This window comes from Melanotaenia boesemani, chromosome 20 (genome assembly GCF_017639745.1).
Source record: "Melanotaenia boesemani isolate fMelBoe1 chromosome 20, fMelBoe1.pri, whole genome shotgun sequence".
Lineage (NCBI taxonomy): Eukaryota > Metazoa > Chordata > Actinopteri > Atheriniformes > Melanotaeniidae > Melanotaenia > Melanotaenia boesemani.
Window position 1 is genome coordinate 11,589,535 of NC_055701.1, and position 22,588 is coordinate 11,612,122.

Here is a 22,588-nt window from a genome sequence, read left to right on the forward strand (position 1 = left end):
ACTAAAAGCAATCAAGCTGAAAAACCAAATATGTGTTATCAAACAACAGAAAAGCAGTTTGGTACAATGCCATGCAATTCATCAGCACCAAAATGCATGCTCCAAAAATGAATATGAGGCAAATAAAAGGGCAAAGGGCACAGCTGGATTGTCATTGTTAGACTGTCACCAGCCGCAGTTTATAGAAGCCACATCATGTGCTAGAGTTTATCCTGTCCCTTTTCAGGGTGACTGAGTTCATAAATACACACACAATGATATAATACTGATACATACTGAAAGCAGAATCCTACAAACATTTTTGACTGCACTGGGCTGCATTGATGCTGCTGCAGCAACAGCTAAACTGTATCAGCATGTTTATAAACCTCAATTTTGTGATTTTATTTGTATAAGACTTTTTTAAAAGAAGTATTGTCTATTATTTCATCTCTTCTTTGATTATTTCATTAAAAAAATATTAAATTAAACCAGAATCCAGTGTGATGGTTGTGTTGTCAATTTAAATAGATCTCAATATCACTGAACATAAAAATATTGATATTATGTAGATAACATAAAGGCAAAGGAGCAAATCTTTACATGTGTGAAGCTATAAACATATTTAGACCTGTAAGATGGCCTTTTCAGTCAACTAATTAATCTTTTTATTTGTTTATTTTTTCAGATCTGCTTATATAAGCTGTTGGGCAGTGAAGTAGAAGTAACATGTGTAATGAGAAGAGTAAACATTTCCTACTTTTGGTCCTGCAGAAGTAAGAAATGCTTTTTTTCCGACCAAATTCTTCATCTACAATCCAAAATTTCAATTACACAAAATCCCGTTTGTTCTGCAGAAAAAAATGACAAGCTTTGCAAGACGGGATTTTAGAAGCTGGGAAATGTTTGGGGGTGAAAAACACAACTTTTAACAAAGTGTTTCTCCTTATCTGTATGAGCCTGCAGGAAACTCCGGGAGTATTGTGTTTTAAGGTCTCTGCTTCCTGTTTGCCGTTGTTTCTCATTCACTCGTTCTCTTCTCCATGGCACTCCCCCCTTTTCCCACCACCTGTGGTGTGAGTGATAGAGTTTATTCCCCATTGGTGGGACAACATCTGGTCCCCCACCTCCCCCCCACACACTCGCACCCGCCGCCTCGCATCGTGTTTCCAGCTAACTCCCGTGCTACACCTCTGACAGCTGTGAGTCACAATGCTGTTCCTTAGCCCAAGGTAAATGCCAAACACAGGAAATGGTCTTTAAATATCTCTGTATTCAAAGTTTCTTTTCCTGTATTATCTTATTTTGTCACAGATCAGCCCTGGGGCAACTCTTCAACGCCACTTAATCAAAGATAAACACCTTGCAAACAAATCAAACACCTTCCTGAGGTTTGCACTGACTTTAACTCAAGCAGCAGATGTCAGTATTGTGCTGATGACAGTAGCTCAGGCACCACAGATGCATCTGTTAGAGTAAACATGTTTTGTGTCCACATTCTCACACTTGCTCTGTGCATGACTAGACATGCTGTAATGAATCCTGACATAGATTTATCAAGATAATCTGCTTAGTAAGGGTTTCTGAGCGTTTGCAGCTTAGGAGAACACAGACACCACACGCCTAATTCCACATTTCCATTATGGAAATATAAATTTCATAATTATGTGACTCTTGTGAACTTATTCATAGAAGCTATACACCCTAAGGTCAAATCAGACACTTAAACCTCTAAACCAATGTTTATCTACATATCATAAAAACACAAAAGGTCTTTCCTGTCCACAACAATACCCTTATGATGATTAAATGCTATTGTTATTATTTAAAGTAATATTATTTCCCTTGGAGGATTAATATATCATTTAGTTTAATTAACTTTAATTCAATTTAACATAGCAGTAGCCCTCAGTTCCAGATGCACCTCAAATCTGGCAACAATAGAGAAATCTGTCAGTTAGGTGTTAAAAGATTATGCTTCTCCCTAAGCCAGAGATCAACAGGACTCACTGTAGACGGGTCAAGTGACTGGCAAAAAGGCAGTGTGAAAAACAAACCATTTTCATAACATTTCATGCGTTCTGTTTAATAGATATTGCATAGGCTCTTAGGTGATGAGGATTACAGCAGGAGGGTGTTTTCAATGTAAAAATAATGTACACATTTGACCTTTTACCCTCTGGCTCCTACGTTGGTGTCCCTTTCATGTGTATGTAGCATATCTATGATTTGTACCCTGACAGTCCTAAACTGGTCGCTCAAATTTGATATAAAACAAAGACCGTGCTTGATCACCTGGCTTTGAGGTGTTAATCATTTGAAATGTTTTTAACACGATTTACAAATTCAAGATCTGTTAGATCAGGTTGGATTAAAGAGAGATTGTCCTGTTCTGTAAATTCAGAATTACAAAGCAAACCTGAAGATTCATTGTTGTCAAAGTCAGTATTTCAGTTTTGTGTATTAGCATGATATCATTGGCTAACAAACAAAATTGAGCTTACTGCTAAGCTGGTGGAAATCTTTTAGGTAAAAACATTCTAAGATGGATACAAAGTTTGCCATGCTACAAGTTGAATTATTCACCCCTCTAATGGCACGGCAATTAGAATAAAAACTAGACAACAAAGCCACTTCAAAGACTTGATCTTCTATACTTTAGGCCCTTCCAAAAGTAGCTGTCTGGATGGGACATGTGACATGATGAGAATCACACAACTTGTGAGTCGCAAAATATCCAAACCACAAGGCATGTGGATTTTGTTGAACCATGTACTTTTGTCACAAGATCCAACCATGTACATTAATTCTAATTGTAATAATGTACTTTTAATCTTTATTAACTAAAGCAGCAAAGAAAATTAAAGAATTACAAATTAGATGGAAATAGATAGATCCTGTGATAGAATGGTGACCTGTCCAGGCTGTAATCTGTCTATCTGATGGCAGACATGTAATTGGACTCCTGCAACCCTCAACTAGACAAAGTGAGCATAGAAGATGGATTGAAATAGAAAGGTACAATGTCCGTGACAAAAGTTGTGGGGTAATGTGTCTTGAACAGCTATCTGTTTCATAAAGATTGATATGTTAGCATCATCCATAATCCTCTCCTTGGTTTGTGAAAGTGAGGGGATCATTTAGTTATTTGGATTCATCCCCTGGTGACTTTAAATGTGTGTCATTGCGTAGAAATCCATCCACTAGTGGTTAAGTTATTTCAGCCTGCTGCTGAGAATTGAAACCTTTCTCATTGCTTGACCTGAACATTAGCTGTTGTTCTGGAGTTCCTGCATCACTAAAGGGTACACCATGTAGACCATGTCTCCAGCTTATTAGTAAAGGATACAAGCCCCACTCGCATATCAACTCAAATTCTAGCACCATATGGTCACTGCACCAAGTGATTCGTTGGGCCTCTCTGCTTTGAACATTGTTGTTCACATTCTTGATTTGTAGCCAGTTATGGCAGGAAAGTGTAAACCATGACCATGATTACATTAATCCTGCGATTCAGAATATACTGCCTCGCCTTCTTTGTTGGATCAGCGCATTTGCATAATCTGAAGCAATATTTTAACCAGGATTGTATCATTTAGATCTCAACCAGCTTAGGGTGAATCAGCCTGTCCCAATTTTTAAGTAAAACCTAGATGTTGGAGGGCTTTTGTTGGCCAGGAAGCATCTCTGTCAGTTTGGTTTTTCCCAGTCCATTAGATGCTGGCAAAGGTCCAGGAGCAGCCAACTAATCCCACTTTACCCTCCACAAAGTATTAAAGGGGTCTGTCCTGTCCTTTGTGGAATATACAGTAGCCTCCTTTAAATCTGTCAAAAAGTAACCTCTTTCTAATCTGCTTGGTAACTGTGACAATGGGAACATGAGCTTGAATTAATAAGTGGATTTACTTAACACATGTTTAAAACCACAAGAATATATTTTCTCAATTAAACCATTAATTTTTACTAAACTTGGAACTTTTTGATATTTTTGAAGTGAACTTTTGTATGGGCTGTTGTTTTCCTTTCTCTTTTATCTTCTCACTATCCAATTAAGTAATTCCAGCAATTGCAAATTAAAACTTTAAAATAAGTAGTTATCCACAGCAACTTGTCTTGTCTAGCATCGTAGCAGACAGAATGATGGTCTGGCTGCTGCGTGCCAAACAAATTTGCTTTGTTAAGGGGAGTTTTATGGGTATTATGCTCCTCTTCATAATCAGATTTTTTAAATTTGAATTTTTATTTATTTATTTATTTTGAATTACAGACTTTAGATAAAATTGCTGGACCTGACCGGAGGGGGCAGAAAAAACAGGAGAAAAGTGAACAGAAATGAAGAGTAGAGAAAAGAAATAGACAAAGATACATCAGATAAAAGGCAACAACCCTTCAGTCCAAACAAACACCAGACAACCAGCTGCTACACCTGTATAGAAACACATCAGAGAATTTCCTTTGGCTTATATAGAAAAACAAAACTGACAATCATCAGGAGCACCTAAAGGGGCAAAAAGCTGTAGAAACAAAACAAAAATGTATCACTGCAAAAACCAAAGCACCAGAAACACACACATAAACGACCCAAACAAGTGTCTGCATGCAGAATATGAGGAATGAGGAGTGATCCAAGATGCGGGACCCTGCAAATACGACCACACCCTTATGGAGGCTAGAGGCTGAATAGGGTGGCCCAGAGACCTGGGAGATCAGCAGCAATTTCTGAGCACGAAATTGGAACAGCCACCCCACCACAAACACGACCCGCACCCGTCCAGTAGGTAGCAGAGAAGGGCCCAAGCCTGAGGGCATAGGTTCCAGCGGGTCAAAATTAGCAGCCGCCTCAGCCAACCAGGGTGGGTAGAGAGCATTGCCCAGGGCCTCAAAAACTGTAGAACTCCTGGGAGGACCAGCCCCCCGATGACCACTGGGCATGGACTAATACTTACCCCAACATTCTAGCCATACACCCTGGGAAATGGGGCACCATCAACCACTTTCCTATTCCTCCTGTCACCCACCCCCTTACACCCTTTCTCCTTCACCCACTCCCACCCACCCCCACTCTTCGTCGTCCACCCACACCCTCCATTGATCCATCCCGTAACCCCTCACTCACAGCTGGGTGGGAATTGTTATGTTTTAGCGCTGTAAGGGGGTTTAGTTTTCTCTTAAGCTAGATAAAGCTGCCGATTGACTGCTGGAACATTGCACAGAGACGACTTTAGACTCCACATAAAAATGCTCAACTTGCCTTCCTGACTTGTTATTGTAAGATTAATTAACTTGTAGCGACTCAGAAATATGACTGAGTGAAGCATGTGTGAACATAGCAGGTAAATGACTCCTTGAGGAGTGTGCATGCTGATAAGAGCTGCTGCCTCATACATTTTCTTCTGACCAGTAAGCTGCTCCCCACTTGCTTGATGATCATTGTGGATATGACACAGTATTTTAAGTAACAACAACAACGTAGTCATCATAAAGAGAAAAAGTAGAGTGTCTTGAACACTTAAATTAAATTTTAAATTTGATGGCAGCAACACAATCTAACTTTATTTTGGTATTGGGGTTGTGCATTGTCAGGATATTCTCTGATGTTCATTAGGCATAATAAATTACATCTTACAGTCATTGCTCCAAGGATGAATTCATATCAAAGTATTCTGGGGCCGTATGTGGAGTATGTGGGGTTTTCTGTCTGACAGTATATATATATATATACATTTATATGGCTCGGGTCGTCTACAAGACTTTGGGCAGCTTGAGGCTCCTACACAGTATCTTAGCTGTTCCTAAGACTGCGCTCATCTGATGTTTCTCCAAGTGTCTGTTGGAGCCACTTCTCCAAACACAGCCCCCAATGCTCCGATGACCACTGGTCCTACTGTTGCCTTCACCTTCCAGGCTTTCTCAGGCTTTTCCTTGAGTCTTAGGTATTTCTCCAGTTTCTCGTGTTCCTTTTTCCTGATATTTCCATCGTTGTGGATAGCTACATCGGTCACTATGGCTTTCCTTTGCTGTTTATACATGATCGCATTGTCTGGTTGGTTGGCCAACATCATTTTGTCAGTCTGTATCTGGAAGTCCCACAGGATTAGCTCTCTCATTCTCCACCACCTTGGGAGGTGTTTTCCATTGTGACCTAAGGGTCTCCAGTCCATATTCTGTCCAGATCTGGGCTTGTGGTACTCAAGGCTTGTTCCTGTGCTGTGCTTCCATGATTAGTGCCTCTGTCCAGCCCTTTTTTTTCATATATATATATATTTGTTGGCATGTTTCTTGTCCTCATCTGAATCAGAGGAGATTAAAGAACTGTGCAACACAGAAAGTAGGTTCTTTTTGTTTAACCTGCGTTCGACTGCTTGATCTGGACCACATTTCTGTTCTGCAACTGTATTTTAAGTTTAAACCAAACTGAAAAGTCTGGAAACCCAGACCAAAGTATGGAAGTGTGAAAGCACCCTTAAAGTGTTTAATATTGATTGTGGAAAGTCCAACGAGCGATGACTCATGGCAAAATTCTTGTCTGGCACTCTTTTAGCCAGCCTGGGTAATGACAGATTTTGTAAAGATTTGTGTTGGTGGATTGTTTGCATGATTTCATAATTATGAGGAAGAACATTTGTTTTTGAATGTCAAGGTTTTGTTGTAAATGAATCATGTGTAAGTTTTCAAACAACCATGAAAGCTCACAGTTGATCCTAGGGTGAGTTTAGAATCAGCAAATAACCTATCATGCATGTTTTTGGACCATGGTAGGATGGCAGCATACGTGGCAAGAACCCAAAGGACAAAGAGAACAAACTCCATGCAGAGTTCCGAGTTTTGAACCAGGAACCTCTGCACTGCTGTACAGGCCTCAAATGATTATGAATGGTCACTTTTCTCATTTTAGTTTAAATTAAATACAGTTTATAGATGCAATATCATGCTTACATTTTATACATAATGAACTTAAAGGATAGTTTAGACATTTTTTTCATTTATTTATTCTACTGATTCACCTAATCAAGAGAGTGTAGTGGCTCATTTAATGTAGGCGTGTCACTTGGTTTATGTTTATATGTGGATTAGTTAGTTTTAATACTCACTTTGTATTTGTAAGCTGAACTTTGTGTAAGTGGTTTCTATCGACAGCGGAGCAAATCATATCCCTTTTTATCTTTTGTAGTCGTCTGGAATGTTGACTGCCTTAATTTTACTCTTAAATGTTTCCCATGGGGAATCCCAGTGAGTAAGATGTGATAGCACAGATTTATTTTTTTCTAAGTAAATTGGGAACATTAGCAAGCAGAAACTGAGTGTCAATAATCAGAGACATGAAAAATACATGGGAGATGAAGTTGCCTTTTGAAGATAATTATATAATAAGGATTCCACATAAAGAACGTACCAATAAAAATCCACTTCACTGTCTCTGTGTCTGAATGTGAATGTTTGATCCACTTCATCACAGGGAACTGATAACAATATCATCAGGGGTCTCTGCACTTTGGCCTCTAAAGCATCTGTGTTTTCATAGTTGCAATTGGCTCTACATCAAACCACAAAACAGCATGTGTTCTTGCATTGGCTGATTAGAATCTAGTTAAACAGGAAACTCTGCTGCAGTTGGTTGATTAACATGAGAACGTGAGTTTTTTAAAGGGATAAAAATGTCCAAACAAACAGAAAGCATCATTATGTTCAACTACACACTTGGAAACATTTGAGTCAACAAATTAAACATGTGACGCCTGCTTGATCATATAAATGATTAGTTTATAAATGATTGCCTTTTATCGATTGATATTTCAATGATAAAGTAAAATATATTATAGCATAGAGGGCCTGAGGCTATCACAATGACGCTGCAGCAGTAAGCCTGTGAGGGGCAGCCGTGTAAAGTGACTCAGATGCAGAAGCTCTGTGAGAGTGTGGGAAACAGAGCTGCCTTTCCGGCTCTTTGAGAGAAAACACTCCCGAGAAAAATGGCAGGAAACCTCCAGGGCCTTTTGATTCTTACTAAGAAAGTGAATAAGGGTACCTGAGAGCATGGTGTTCTTAAAGTTCCACGGTCACCATTAAAACCAAAAGTCAGAGTGAATGAGTTGATAAAACAATGTGAACTACATTCCAGGGTTATGGTCACAGTTTCTGGGAACACATAACAAAACTGAGCCATTGTTGTGCTTAATCTTCTGTGACTTTTTTTTTATTTCTAACTACTTGCAGAGTGAAATGCTCTCTCTCTCTCTCTCTCTCTCTCTCTCTCTCTCTCTCTCTCTCTCTATATATATATATATATATATATATATATATATTGCATGACTGCTTAAAATATAAAAGAACAGAAAATACCCAAAAAATGGCAATAATCACACATATGTTTTTGAGTATTCTGTAGCAGAGCAGCCTCAGGGACTCATCCAAAGAGCCCTGACACTGTGGTAAGTGTCTTTTATTGACTGATTGTCTTTACTGTTATTACTAAAATGAGAAGTGCTGTAAATCTTAAAGCTCTAATGCAACATACTGAGCTTTTACTGCATATCAATCAATAAATATAAGTGCATACTGGCGGATGTTTGGGGCCACTACAGTTGTCATATGTAGTGGAAACTACTAATCTTTAGCATACTTAGCAAGCTTGACAAGACAAGCTTAGTAGAAATAGATTATCTCAGAAGTTATTACAAGTAGAGATGTGGAGGAACATACTGAAAAAAATTAGTAAGGCACCATTAAATCGGAGACATTTTCAATGTTCAATCACAAGATAAAAAATAAATAAAATGCATGGTGTGGGCCGAAAACTTAAAAGTAAATTCATTTCAATCAGTCGCTACATATTTTGTTGAGGATTTGCTACTTGTTGCAGCTCACATTGCATAGTCTTTTGCACCTGCAGATACTACTGCAGGAACATTTACAGCAAATAAAAACATTTGCATTGTGTTGCTGAGTTGGACTCAGATGTTTACCATCATTCCTGCTCCTCTGACCAGGAAGTTCACCTCTTCATAAACTTCATAAACTTCATAAACAGAACAAAACCATAATATATCCAAAGGAAATTATTTGTAATGGTGTGATGAAACAATCAACATCCACATAATTGTGGATTATGTGGATGAATCATTTGATTATTTGGCACTTATAAGAAATTGTTAGCAAGTTGAATATTAGCCTAACAAGCAAATGGTGTCGGTTCCCGATTATAACCTACTTCATCATACGGAGCAACATGCACATTTTGAAACCCTGACCCCCAGTGTCCAGGCCTGGCCAGTTGAAGTGATTTCGGTGGAAATATAATTAGGAAAATGAAATTAAGTGAAAAAAAAGTGCTGTTTCCAAAGAATAGAGGAGGCTAGCAACGCAGGAGGAAGCTCTCTTATCCAGTCTGCACCAGTCCTTCTTCTCCTGCCTCAAATCATATTAAAATATCCAGAGGGTGTGAGTCATGCTCTGTTTGGATGAGAAGAACAATGTTCACATCAACCACAACAGATGATAAATGGATTAAAGAACATTGTTAATCATTGCACAGTGATTGATGAGTCCACAGCATTGTTTCTCTATAAAACCAGATGAACAGACACTCAGGCCCCAACCGAAAAAAAAATCAGTCTTTTGATCTCAGTATTCCAAAACTTACCAGTTTTGTAATAATAACGTGGAAAATTAGCTTTAGTGTCTATTTTTGTTGATTGATAGAGGATTTTACAAAAGCATATGGTGTATTGCTAAATAATTAGCCATTTTGTATGACTTATTAATTAATGGTTTTCCTCTTGTGGTGATGAAGGCTTTATAACTGTACAGCACTCATGTCCACAGGCAGAGAGAGTTGAGGGTGCCATCAACAGATGAAGTTGACCTCCCATTGTGAGAGTTCAAGGTCTCTGAAGCAGAAAGGCTCCATTAGTGGACCTATCACTTTCTCTTTAGCACACTTCCAGGTTGACCTCAGCCCTTTGCTGACCAAGCTCAGATCAAGGGTCGGAGTTCAAACTGGGTGCACATTAACATGCAGGTGGAGGCTCCCAAAAGCACTAATGTTTTTGAGAAGGTGTAACCACTTTTCATGGCCATATGTAAATTGAGCGGACATGACCTCAGTTGGCACTTTGTGGTATTATGTATTTTCAGTCTCAAGGACAAACCTTACATAATCACATAATCTACTGATCGGTGTCACAGACATATTTTCAACAATTTTTTTCTTTTTTTTTTTGTGCTTCTGAGTGCAAAAGTATTTCCACACAATAACACAGTATCACAGCATTTTCAACTTTACTTTATGTACTTTCATAATGACCACAAAGCAAAATGTTGACATTTGCACACATCTTGCAACACATTGTGATGACAGGGTCTAATATTCCCCCTTTACTTTGCCAAAAAGCCCTGACTGTGTCTATTTTTGCAGGTCTCCAGGTCTGCGGACACATATTATTGCTTGACTGTGGTGAGTGGGAGTTTTTGATGGTCTTATTTTTATTGTTTTAAAAAAATCTGCCAGAAGGACTTGTAATAATATTTGCATGTATGCAGCATGACTAAGCTCTGCCTGCAAACAGATAAAAAAAAAATCATTTGAAGGCTGGACAGTGGCATGGTGGTTACCAATGTCACCTCACAGTAATAAACTTCATGGTTTGACTCTCTAAGTATTCCAGCTCCCTCACAGTCTAAAAACATTAACAAGTAAATAAGTGATTTAAATTGTTCCTAGAAATAAGTATGCATGCTTGGTTGTTGCTGTGGTGCAATTTTTCCAAGGTGTTCTCTGTCTCTCACCTGATGAGTAGCATAAAGGTATGGAACATAGATGGCTGAATATTTGTTTGAGGCTTTGTTAAGATATCCTAACAGCTTTTATGACAAACATTCAGGGTCGTTGAATTTGCTCCATGTAGCAGGAACCTCGTGTTTTGATATAGAGTGTAGCTTGTATGTTGCCAGGAATCACATTAAAATCCAGCTCAACCAAAGTGGTTACTGTAGCAAGAGACAGAGAGGATGGGTCCCAGAAGAGAAATTAAAGAAAGATTAACTGTTCCTTAAATGAATCAATGTGAATGTCATGTGAACAGTAGGGAAAGAGTAAATTGAGAGTGAGGTTTGGACAAGGGGTTAAAAAGTTCATCCCATTTGTGATGTCATCTGATATATTTGTTTACGGTGGACAGTTTGTACCAGGTTGTTATTTGTAGTAGACATAAACATGTACTGTGGGGGACAAAACAAACAAACATTTATGATATTGTCTACCTGTCTTTATAGTGGTTCATATAAGTTTAAATGAAAACAGTTAATACTTGTTCATTCCCAACAACTGACAGATTGTACTATTAGGGAACTTTCTTCACATGTCTACTATACATGTTTGTCGCATGTAAGCTCATTTTGAGCAGTATGCTTCCTGCTTCACAGCTCAGACCTTTGACCTACTTTTGGGCTGACTTTTTGAGGAAAGCAGAACTGTGCCACAAAAAAAAAGAGGCTCAACATGTGGGCTTGTTTATCAAGGCTTTTTTCAGCCTGACATATGGCTTGTACACATGCTGCTGCAATGTGCTCATAGCTCAGACAGTAAAGGAAACCTGATCCGCCTCCCCACCCCTATGCCTCTCTATACACTTTATACAGTAAGAGCAGTGTGCATTGAAGTGCACAGACTCTTCCAGCATACTGGACACTGTGCAAGTTATGCATGATATTTTGCATGATTTTCCTTGAATTGCTTTTTTTTTTTTCCATAAAATATTGACAGTGTTTTACATGATTAAAATATAAATAAACACATAGTGCTACCAGTTCAGCAAACATGGACATGTGTGATTTGTTTTATTTATTTATTTTTATCTAGCACATAGGAATTTTAATTGGAACTTTAGCTTAAAGTTTTGTCTTTGGTGAATGCTTGGCTGCATAACAACCTTTTTATAAAGATACTGTGCTTTGCAGATTTTATGGGATCATAGCCCTGGCTCAGAAGTACATGCTTATACATCCAGCTGCTTGAAACTGCTGAAAAGTAAAAGAAAAACACCCAGAGTAAAAAGTTAATGGTTTATATGTATGCACATAACATGCACAGAACATCTCAGAAACCTCCTTTGTCTGTGCAGTCCAAGGAAAAGTCAGCATTTCAGCAATGAGTCAACATTCCTTAGCCACGTGATATTCTAACACGAGGCAAAGGGGTTTTTGTATGCATCAAGCATACATACTGCATATGAGACATGGAAATCTTCTAAAACAGCAGCAGAAAAAAAAAATCTCATTTAAAGTTCTGTGTTTTTATTCACATATATTTAAAGGTGCCTTCTGGTAACCTTTTGCATCATTATCATTCCCATTAAACATGATCAGATTCAAACAAAAGAAGCACAAATTAGTGTTCATTTTAAAAAGCGTTATATGCTTCAGTTTAACATGCCATTTAAGTTAAAGTCTTTGTTGTCACAGTTGAAAAAATGTCAAAAAGTAGAGTGCTTAGTAAAGTTACATTATATTCAAATGAAACCAAATCAGCACTTTTAAGCACCAAATACTCAGCTGCAGGACTTCATTTCCCTATCAAACAGTAGTAAATCATTTGAGGGATGCTGTGTGCAGTCTATTAAATAGCTCCCAGCAGTAGGGAGTTTTGGTCTTTTATCCCTCCACAGTCACGGAAAATGTTCAGAACAGCTGCCTCGATCGAGAAAAGATGCTCATCTTCCACCTCGGGACAGTAGAGCCTCATGAACTCCACCAGCCGGAGCAGATATTCAATATTGTGGCCCGTGTTGCCGCTGCAGATGGAAATCTGGGTGGCGATCTCCATGTCTGAGGCTGGGCCGAGGTAGATGGGGTTGTCAGAAGTAGCAATGTAGACAAGGGCCAACTGCGAACCCTGATTCTTCTCTTTAGGGATGAACTCCACCATCTCAGTTGCGTAACCCCCCAACACAACCTCTCTCATATTTAGATACTGAAGGGAATCTTCAATCTGTGACTCAGGCACTTCATAGGCAACACCCCATGTACAAGCCTGGGGGGAAACACAGAACACAGCATTTAAAGTTAGACCTCAGAGAGTTTGCTATAGTGCATATCAAGTTCACTATATAGAGGAACTAATAAGCATGTTTTGACTTTGGCAACATACAAATATCTGAATCTAAATGATAGTCCTCTAAAAACTTACACCATTTCAAAAAAGACAAAAAGAAACAAAAACGTTATTGTTAACAGAAGTTAAAAATCACCCAAGTATTAATAAAGTATTCTGTATACATTTTATGGGTTTATCCAGATTTTCCTTTTATTTCACAAGATTATAAAGTATCTTATAATCATAGAGGATGTAAAAAAGCCAAACTAAAAACTGGTCTTTTACATGTAGTATTAATAGAATAGAAACAATAAATCAATAACTAAATGCTGCATATAGATTAAACAAAACAGATATGTAAACTTACCTCCTGATCTGCCACTAGTGTGACAACTCTGCCTGGCTAGAAAGCAAGAAAACAGTGTCAGCTCAGAACATCTTACAACAACCACAAACTAACACAAACTAACAGTAAACTGCATAAATGATCTTAAAGTCAAGAAAAAAATATTCAGGAGCATTTTTACGCATTTTTAATGTTTTATTTTTCTCACCTTTTCTTTGTCCCCTCGATGAAAGTCGTCTCCATGCCAGAACCGTCTCTTGTATCCTTTAATATAACCGATTTTGCTTCTATTGTATGTAAAATCCGGTTTCCACACTAAGGAGCCATATCCAAATATCCACAAGCTGCTCTTCTCCTTTATAATGTCCTGAGGTTTCATTGTGATAACTTGACCGTAAAGTAGAAATCAAGCTTGCTTCTGTCAACAGGTATCCTAGTTTCTCTTGGGTGTTTCCTTTTTTCTGTTTTCCATTTTAATAATTACCTAATTAAAAAGTTGTTAGACTGGAAACCGTCTTGTACATCATAATAATGTCTTGTGGAAAGTGCTTCGTCTATTTTAACACACAGAAGTAAACACTGTCCCTGTCTCCTCAGCATTTAGAAGTACAAACACGTGTATTTGTTGTTCTGAGTACGTCAGAGAAACACGATCTAAGCCAATCAAATCGTAGAGGAGGCGGGCACAGCAAAAGGATAAACCAATCAAAATTGCGCACTGGTGTCATCCAACACCAGGTTCAAGAGCTTGAAAAACATTGCAGTTGTCTTTATTTGAAGAAAGCACTTGATTTCACCTGAAATAAATTAATAATGTATGCTCGTTTTTTTTTTTAAAAAAGATCTAATATAATCCTAATTTTTCAACTACAGTAATTTTTAATATTAATGTAGAATATATTTTAAACTTAAAAAAAAATCACATAAGTGCATATGTCCTCATTAACACCAGATTATTCATTTTGTAAACTTGGAAGGACATTTTGTATCCTAAAGAGACAGTCAGTGACAGTTCAGCATCATCAGGTAATCACATTACCTAAAAATAGCCAGGACTATTTTATCTGTGCTCTCTTAAGCTCATTAGGTGTCTGTGGTCTAACACCATTGTGTCCATGGAGTCTGATGCATGGCTAATTTGTCCTCTGTCAATGTGCATGACGTATCTCATGAGCAAAGAGATGAAAAAGAAAGCTGCAAACTTTTTCAACCACACATAAATCCTGCTGCCCCCAAGTGGATATGAAAGCCATAGCTCTAGTCTTTAACTTCTGCTTCTGCAATGCCAATGTCATTTGCAGGTTTGTGCTGCTTTATTATGATCTCTTTGGGCTTTGTTTTGGGTTGCCCAGGATCAGGGGCCCTTGTTTGTTGTGCTCCAGAAGTTAAACGTCATATAGCCTATATGTTTCCTCAGCAGTTTTTTTTATTTTCACCCTGAGCCTGTTAGTTATTATTCACTAATTCAAAATTCAAGATATTGAGATACTGCAGCTGCTCAGGGGAAGCAGTTAAGTGTAAAGACCACAAGGACTCTTTATTTCACATACAGACTTTTAAGTATATAATTGTTTTTTTTTTCTTTCTTTTTTGTCTGAATGTTTCCTTACATTACCTCCATTTACATTGCTGCCCACTGAATGATCGCTAGCACATTGATTTCACATCACACTGACACAGACCTTATTAAGGACATAGACATGGGGTCATAAGAAATGCTACCAGGTCAAATATTACTGCAGCTATAGACAATAAATTTACTTTCACATCTGCTCACACAGTTGATTTCCTAAACGAATGCAACATTTAATGAAGTGTTTCTATTTGACCGCATGTACACTTAACTATCAAAAACCCACAAAACAAACTGTGTACCAGATATGTATTCCATGTGTCTTTTTATAGCAAAAAATAATAATAGAACACACACAAAACAAACAAAAGACATTTAAAAAATAAATTCACCTTTTTTGGTGGCATCAACTTAAAAAAAACAGATGTAAAAGTCATATTTCTAATCTTAACATATAAATATACAGTATATACAAAATAATCTTATAAAACATTAAAAGAAAAAGATCAGTGCTCCATATAATTAAATTACTAATGAATGACTAATCTTAGAAAATAACATTATTGGTTCAGTAAATTCCATTGAAGGCGTCCTTGGTATGATAGTCACTTTGTGTGTCTTTGTCTTTATTAAAAGGTGATCTTGCATAAAATAGACAAGGTCCAATCATGAGTTTCCCTGCATGACATTTTAGCATATTGCATCTTTTTGATCGTATATTGTTACCTCCAAGTTGCTGTGCAAAGGAATCAAAAAATAAGGCAGGGTGTGTTTTGTTTTAAATACACATATAAGGCTTTGTGAGCTACTCTGCATACATTCTTTATAAATTGGATTTGATTTACAACTAAAAAATTCTAAACATCCCTCAAAAAATGAACCGTTTTCAGTAGTTTTTGAGTCTCTTCTGATTTAGCACAAAGCTAATTTTTGTTTGCATAGCATGCTGCAAGTCATTTGAAATGGAAAAGGCTGGTGCCTTCCGCACTTGATTTGTTTGATTGCCGGTTACTGCAATTAGATGTCAAGGAACACATTGAGATAGTTTTCTTCTCTTAACCAGCACACGGGCGATAACGTCTTGCTGCCCTCGGATTAACTTGGATGGAGCAGATGAAGGTCTGAGTCGAAAACATCACCATCCAATCCAGAAGCCAGATTTGTTTGTTTTTTTTCCCCCATGGTCAGTTTTTTTTCTCTGTTCTGTACATTCTCACACAGTTTAGTAGCTTTAGTTGTATTGCAGTCAGAGAGCACACAAGCTCCATCCAGTTATCAAGTTTTCAAGAGCAGCAACTTGCATTTAAATAAATCCCAGTCTCTTCACACTTGTAAACAGTCCACAAGAGATCCAACGTTGACGGTTAGTAACAAGTTCTGATTATTATACCTGGAAAAGAAAAAGATTAAACAAAAATTTGTGACAATCTTATTTATCAAGATAATATCTTGCTTTCAATCCTGTTTTATAAAATGTTTAAATCTAAGATAAAGCTTACCTCAGTTGCAATGATGCATTCATTTTTCTCTTCTGCTACTAGAAAGACAGACTGGTACACTGAATCTCTGGAGGAACATATTGTTGATATTCTACACTCTGGTCCTTCACTATGAGATAAAGACACACTGTATGTTACTTAGCACATAAACTACAATCACATGAACAAACAAACTTAATATTTTCCTTTTATCTGTTCTTACGCACTTACCTGTACATTCTACTGAAATGTTTTTTGTCTTCTATTGTCTTTTCACAGTTTTCATCTTTGTCCAGAAGGGACAATTCATCCTTGTACCCCATGGTGGATTTATAGTCCAGGTGATAATGGTTGATGTATTTATGATTTAACTTTTCTGTGGGACAGTCCATCTCTGAATCGATTTTCTTATTTGTGTTCTTGAGATCGACGGTGGAGATTAGGTTCTCTTTCTGATAGTCCGCCTTGGAGAGGTTGTTCATTGTCTCTGAGTCCTGCTCCTTATTTCTATGCTTCTTTCTGTGATGCACTAGCACCAGTGCCATGCAGAGAAGCACCAGAACAACCACCAGTCCTGCGCCCAAACTGATGGCAGCCAAGTTCAGCTGTCCAGTGGAGTCCAAGCCTCTATTAGGGCTGGGGGTATTGGCTGGGAGGTTATCACTGATCTGGCACTGAGAGCCGCTGTAATGTTCAGGGCAGTTGCAGGCAGGATTGCCTCGCGGTCCTATGGTGCAGACCCCACCATTGAGGCAGGGTTGAGAGGCACAGTGGTCTGTGGGCTTGTCGCAGTGGCGGCCTGTGTACCCAGGGGGGCAAGTGCAGGTGTAGTCATTAATGCGGTCTATGCAGGTGGAGCCGTTTGCACAAGGGTTTCTGGCACATTCATTGATGTTGATCTCACAGCGCAACCCTGTGAAGCCTGAGCGACAGCTGCACATTCTTGTGTTATCATGGAACACACAATGTCCACCTGTGAAAAACACATCACCATTGTGATTATTTTTTATGCAGGTTTCTTAAAAGTGAAGAAGGACTTTTGATGTTATGAGACTGATGTTTTACCGTTGGCGCATTGCAACGAGGTACATTTATCCATTTTTTTCTCACAGTTGAGTCCTGTGTATCCAGCTGGACACTTGCATATGTAGTTATGCCCGTGATCCATCTTTTCACACTGGCCTCCATGGAAGCATGGTGTGTCTGCACAAGTCAGCATTCTGTGCTCACAGTGTGGCCCTTCAAATCCCTGTGGGCATACACACCTATGGCCATTCTCAGAGTCCTGTAGGAACAAAAAAGACAGAGAGTTTATCAAAAAGTTCTGTGTCAGATGTTTTTTATCGTATCCTGTTCACGACTGCCCTGACAAACCCCATTCTCCTTAGTCTGAATTTATTTACAGTGCACAGCCTGTGAACTGGGTCATCTACTGACTTGACAATCGATAGCATCCTCCTGGAGTAGCAGATAGACCGAGGCAAAAACAAAAACAGGAAAGCCTGTGTTGTGGGAAAGGAGAGACAGAGACTTCCGGACTCACCAGGCACTGGCCTCCGTTGTGACAAGGCTCGCTGTCACACTCTCGGACCTCTGAGTCACAGTTAACCCCAGTGAATCCTGGCAAGCAGGCGCAGGTGTAGCTGCCCTGGCCTGTGTTCATACATGTGGCCCCATTTGCACAAGGTTTATGATGGGTGCAGAAGTTCAGGTCTGAAAACAAATGTGTGGAGAGATTAGCAATGGAGCCAAAAAGAGGTGCTATATTCAATCAGCTCTTTCTGATTAGGTTTAGTAGGTTTTCTTTTAAAGAATGAGGCAGTTGCACACCTTGGTCACAAAATATGCCTCCCCAGCCTTCTTTGCAGGTGCACTGCCAGGGCTCTCTACAGGTACCATGTTTACAAGATGGATGGAGTTTACACACATCACAAAAGAGTCCCTGCCAGCCCTCTCTGCATCTGTTCACACATAAAACATGACAGTTAGCTCACACAAACACAGACTCACTCACAAAAGCAAAGTAGTCAGAAAAACAAGAAAGAGAAAACTTTAAAAAGCATACTCTCTATATACACATTCATTTTATTCATTGGATTATACAAAATCAGAAAAAACAGCTTCTGAAATCTGAATCATAATGTCCACAAATTTCTGCATATTTTAATTTAATGCTTTAGCAGTTTGTCATTCCTGACATGAGAAGAAAAAAGCCAATAAACATACAGGAAGATACTCACTTGCACTCTCCTGGTAAGTTGCATGTTCCATTCCTTTCGTTGCAGCCCTCAAGACAGATTGCTGGAAAGAAACATGGATATTAAAAGTTTAATACTGACAATTAACCATTTTAATAAAAGCTATTAGCAAATGTTAAATGTTGCCCCTCTCACTATAAAACATGTTTTCTGATCCTTCATTGGAAAATCGTAACTTGCCGCTCCTGTTCTGCGCTTTATGTGCCACTCTGCTTTTGCGCGCTTTAACATGCGGTTACAGAACAGCAGATGCTTGTTTTCAGAAAAGCAGGACAGCTGCCCCCATTGTTATCAGTGGACGGTTCGAGCCCCGTTTGCAGCTGCTGCCCTGCAACGCCTCAACAAAAGAACCCGCAATTGAGTGGCGCGTGGCGTCCGATAATGCCGCGATTAACCCCGGCGCGTGCTGCTCAGCGACCATCGCCCTGGATTAAAACCGCACGCGCCAGAGAGAGAAAGTATAGTAGGCTGTCTGTCCTCAAATTACACCTTGATATCGCTGGTGTGTTCGGCTGTTACTGTGATCATGTAACAGGTAATTTAAGACATTTAGGCTTAAAAAAAACAAAACAAACAAACAAAAAAAACACCATAATTTCATTTTGCAGCTTGTTTGAAATAATAACAATAATAATATGAAGAAAAAAGACAATAATTACATTAAATTTCATTAAATTCAAGTTTTCAAAAACATGTTTTTGTGAAACAAATTATGGTTGAGATTGACTGTGTCTGCTAATGCTCTTTTTCCGTTTGGACAACACACTTCGGGAGAAATGTTCAGGCTTCTAGCATAAAATATGTATAAATATTAAACCAAAAACATAGACAGCTTCCCACATCTTCACACTTGCTTACGTTCTTGGCAGTATTCTCCTTTCCATCCTGGCAGACAGGCTATTTGACCGTCAGACTTGCAGGTGTAGTGGCCAAAACGGTCATCTCTGGGAGCGCATATTTTGGAGCAAGTGTCCCCGTAGTAGTTTTCATTGCAGATGATCCGGTATGAGTACCTTAACTCCGTATGCGTCCCGTTCTGCACATCCTCTGACCACTGGGGTCCAATTCTCAACTGTCGTTGGATGGCAGAAGAACTAATCAAGAATTCTCGGTTGGTGTTATCTGTGTGCGTGGGGAAAAACACAAAGTGTATTTGTTTTATAGTTGTTAGAACAACAATATAATGACTAAAATGTACTATTTCCATTACACGTGTCCATTAAACCCTGATAAATGATCAAAATGGTGTGGGGGAAAAAAGTGTAAAGTCCAGGAAATGTTAAATGTGACTTTTGGCAAGGATTCTTATCCCTACCTAAACCTTGCACACGTTCCCATGCGTGTCAAAAATAAAACAAAGGAAGTGTAATTGTAAAAGATTGTCGTGTGAGTCATAAGCCATCCTAACAAACACGAACCCATGACGGTGAAAATGCCAGGTGCATTTGCCAGCACTGCGTGTGCGTGGTTTAGCAATTAAAATATGGGATAAGCAATGAGTCATGCGGCTCTGTGCATTATGTCCCCCCCTAGCGGTGAAGAAGTAGTTCGCATCTCCTCACCTCTTGGCTGCTCCGATACAGGAGAATACCAGGCTTCAATAAGTAATGAGAAAGCACCCTGTGGAAAAAACAATAGGAGATACACGTCACGAAATAAGAAAAAGAAAGAAAAAGAAGAGAATGCCATCATGCCCCGAAAGACATAATAAGATAGCAATTTCGCTTTATTGGAATAATACAGCACAGCGCTGAAAGGAAGAGTCCTAAAATTGTATGTTTTTTTAAAAAAAAAAAAATTTATTATAAAGTATTTTCACAAGAAATTTTCCAAATCATAAACGATGTTTTCTGTATTGTGTTTATAATTTATCATTTATTTACACACTGCAGTGTCTTCCAGAACATAGAAGACACCAGAAAAGTGGGAAGAAGAGTCCGTGTAAAACAGACTGAAATACCCAGAGATTGAGTTTGGATTTAATTGGGTTGAAAACCATGGTATTTAATTTACTGATATTTATGGCATTACTATGTATGTGTAACAATGCAATTAAGTAGTTTTGCATTAAATTATTTAATGCAAAACTAAGGTTAGAGATCGTCTCCTCAAAACCTTTTTAAAACAGTTTATGGATTTATTGTATCTTTTTCCTCTCAGTATATTGAGGTTATCTCTAGGTTTTATAGATACATTACATCAGCTGTTTAGCTTGTGTGTTAAGCCATTTTTGCGCACGGCGGGCGCAGGTGCTCTTACCGGCCAGGTGAAGTTGAGGGGCAGACGCAGCCGGGCGTCCTGCTGGATGCTGAAGGAGTCGGTCCCTAAAACAGGTGTGGTGGCTTTGCCAAATATACACCTCCCAGGAGACACCTCTGTCTGGTAATTCTTCAAACAAACCTTGAAAAAGGTCCTGCAGCCATCCATGCTGCAACTACGTCCATTTGCCAGCAAACCTCTCGTATTCTGAAAATGATGGAGATCTATCTCGAACACACTTGATCCCAAAACCTAAAACGAAATTAACAGTGAGCATAGAATAATAGTGCATCGTTTTAAATAAAGCAAATATCTGACGTATATACCTGAGTAAATAATGTCATAACTATTGCGAGGTTAGAGGTGAACCAATCGGCCATCCTTTAGAGTTTTATGTGCGTATCCTAAAAAATCAGTTAGTCCCCCCCTTAGAAAAAAAAACTCAAATTCCAAGAGAAGATAGCAAAAAGGAAGTCACGGTGAAACAAAAGTAATCAGAATAAATATAATCCTTCTTTCAAAGCCAGTAGGGCAAGATCCAGCTCCGCGATCCGTATCCAGAAGAAAAAGTTGGAAAAGACCGAGTTATCCAGTGCTTAAGGTTAAACAAATATCAGTAACGTCAATATCCACAAATGAGTCATTCTGCGGTCTTTACGTTGCCCATCCATCGTGCCGGTCAGCTGGTGTTCGAGTTTGCTGTGCTGATGCGGGTCTTGTGTCGCCAACAGTGATGCGAGCATGTGGCGGAGCATCAGCGCAGTGACTCCCAGTGAGTGATGTCCCTCCCAGTTTATATAGCACGATGCTGTGTCAGTAAAGGCAGACACCGACTGTCAGTTAACAACGCCCCCTCTCTCCTCCCCACATTTTTTTCTGCTTGGAGTATCCATCATCACCAACATTTGTTGGGAGTTTAGAGGAGATTGTCTTTTGATTCACCTGCTTCCGAAAAGTTGACTTTTCTCTTTTTTAATCTCTGGATTTATGACCTCGCAGCCTGTCTTCTTGTTCTTTGTGTTTATTTTAAAAGATAAGGAAGGAGATAGCTCCGTATGATAATGTTTTCACACTGTAAACGCCTTTTGGCACTCATAAATCAGTAGAGATGTGAAGGTTTTAGAAAATAACTGACACACAAATAAATGAAAATCATTCTGAGTTTAATGTGAGACTCTAAGATTTATACTAAATAATTGTTTTTTTCTTGGAAAATCGAGACCAGTCCCATGTTTCCCAAACATACTTTATTTCTGTAACTGGATAGTTATTATTGGATAAAGCTTTACACACATGTGCCTGTTGTGATGCACAAAGAGGGGGGAGGAGGTGGAGTTTGAAATTTCACTTAATGTTGTTTATTATGCTTAATAAAAGTTTACAACACACACTAAAACCCAAGCTGTTATCACATCACAACTAACAATGCATTCAACTGAAAATACATTTGTGTAAATTAAAGTCGAGACTGTATCCTCTGTGTAGTCCTACAGTGTTTGTTGAACTAACATCCACAAGAACCAGCTGAAAAAGAAAGAAAAAAAAGAAACATTCTTGCTCCATTTGTGTGTATGCATAATTGTTCCACAAAGAAAAGGAAAAATG

General features: G+C 38.7%; 2 protein-coding genes across 3 annotated transcripts; both read right to left on the reverse strand.

Annotated features, from left to right (window-relative positions):
* Positions 1-11,838: 11,838 nt before the first annotated feature.
* Positions 11,839-13,996, reverse strand: LOC121631251 (glutathione-specific gamma-glutamylcyclotransferase 1-like). The gene is made up of 3 exons (XM_041972034.1): positions 13,624-13,996; positions 13,437-13,472; positions 11,839-13,006 (listed from the first exon to the last, which is right to left on the reverse strand). The coding sequence occupies exons 1-3, from the start codon at positions 13,792-13,794 to the stop codon at positions 12,593-12,595; spliced, it is 621 nt and encodes a 206-aa protein (XP_041827968.1). The 5' UTR covers positions 13,795-13,996; the 3' UTR covers positions 11,839-12,592.
* A 2,349-nt stretch (positions 13,997-16,345) lies between these two features.
* On the reverse strand, positions 16,346-21,737 carry LOC121631686 (delta-like protein 4). 2 transcript variants are annotated; one of them, XM_041972698.1, is made up of 11 exons: positions 21,310-21,737; positions 20,984-21,235; positions 20,287-20,344; positions 19,583-19,846; positions 18,707-18,767; positions 18,297-18,427; positions 18,010-18,179; positions 17,532-17,751; positions 16,698-17,439; positions 16,488-16,596; positions 16,346-16,378 (listed from the first exon to the last, which is right to left on the reverse strand). In XM_041972698.1, exons 1-11 carry the CDS (start codon positions 21,361-21,363, stop codon positions 16,373-16,375), a joined length of 2,067 nt encoding a protein of 688 aa, XP_041828632.1. In that variant the 5' UTR covers positions 21,364-21,737; the 3' UTR covers positions 16,346-16,372. The 2 variants fall into 2 exon arrangements, with proteins under 2 accessions (XP_041828632.1, XP_041828631.1); XM_041972697.1 differs by having other exon boundaries at positions 16,488-16,614.
* Positions 21,738-22,588: the final 851 nt, after the last annotated feature.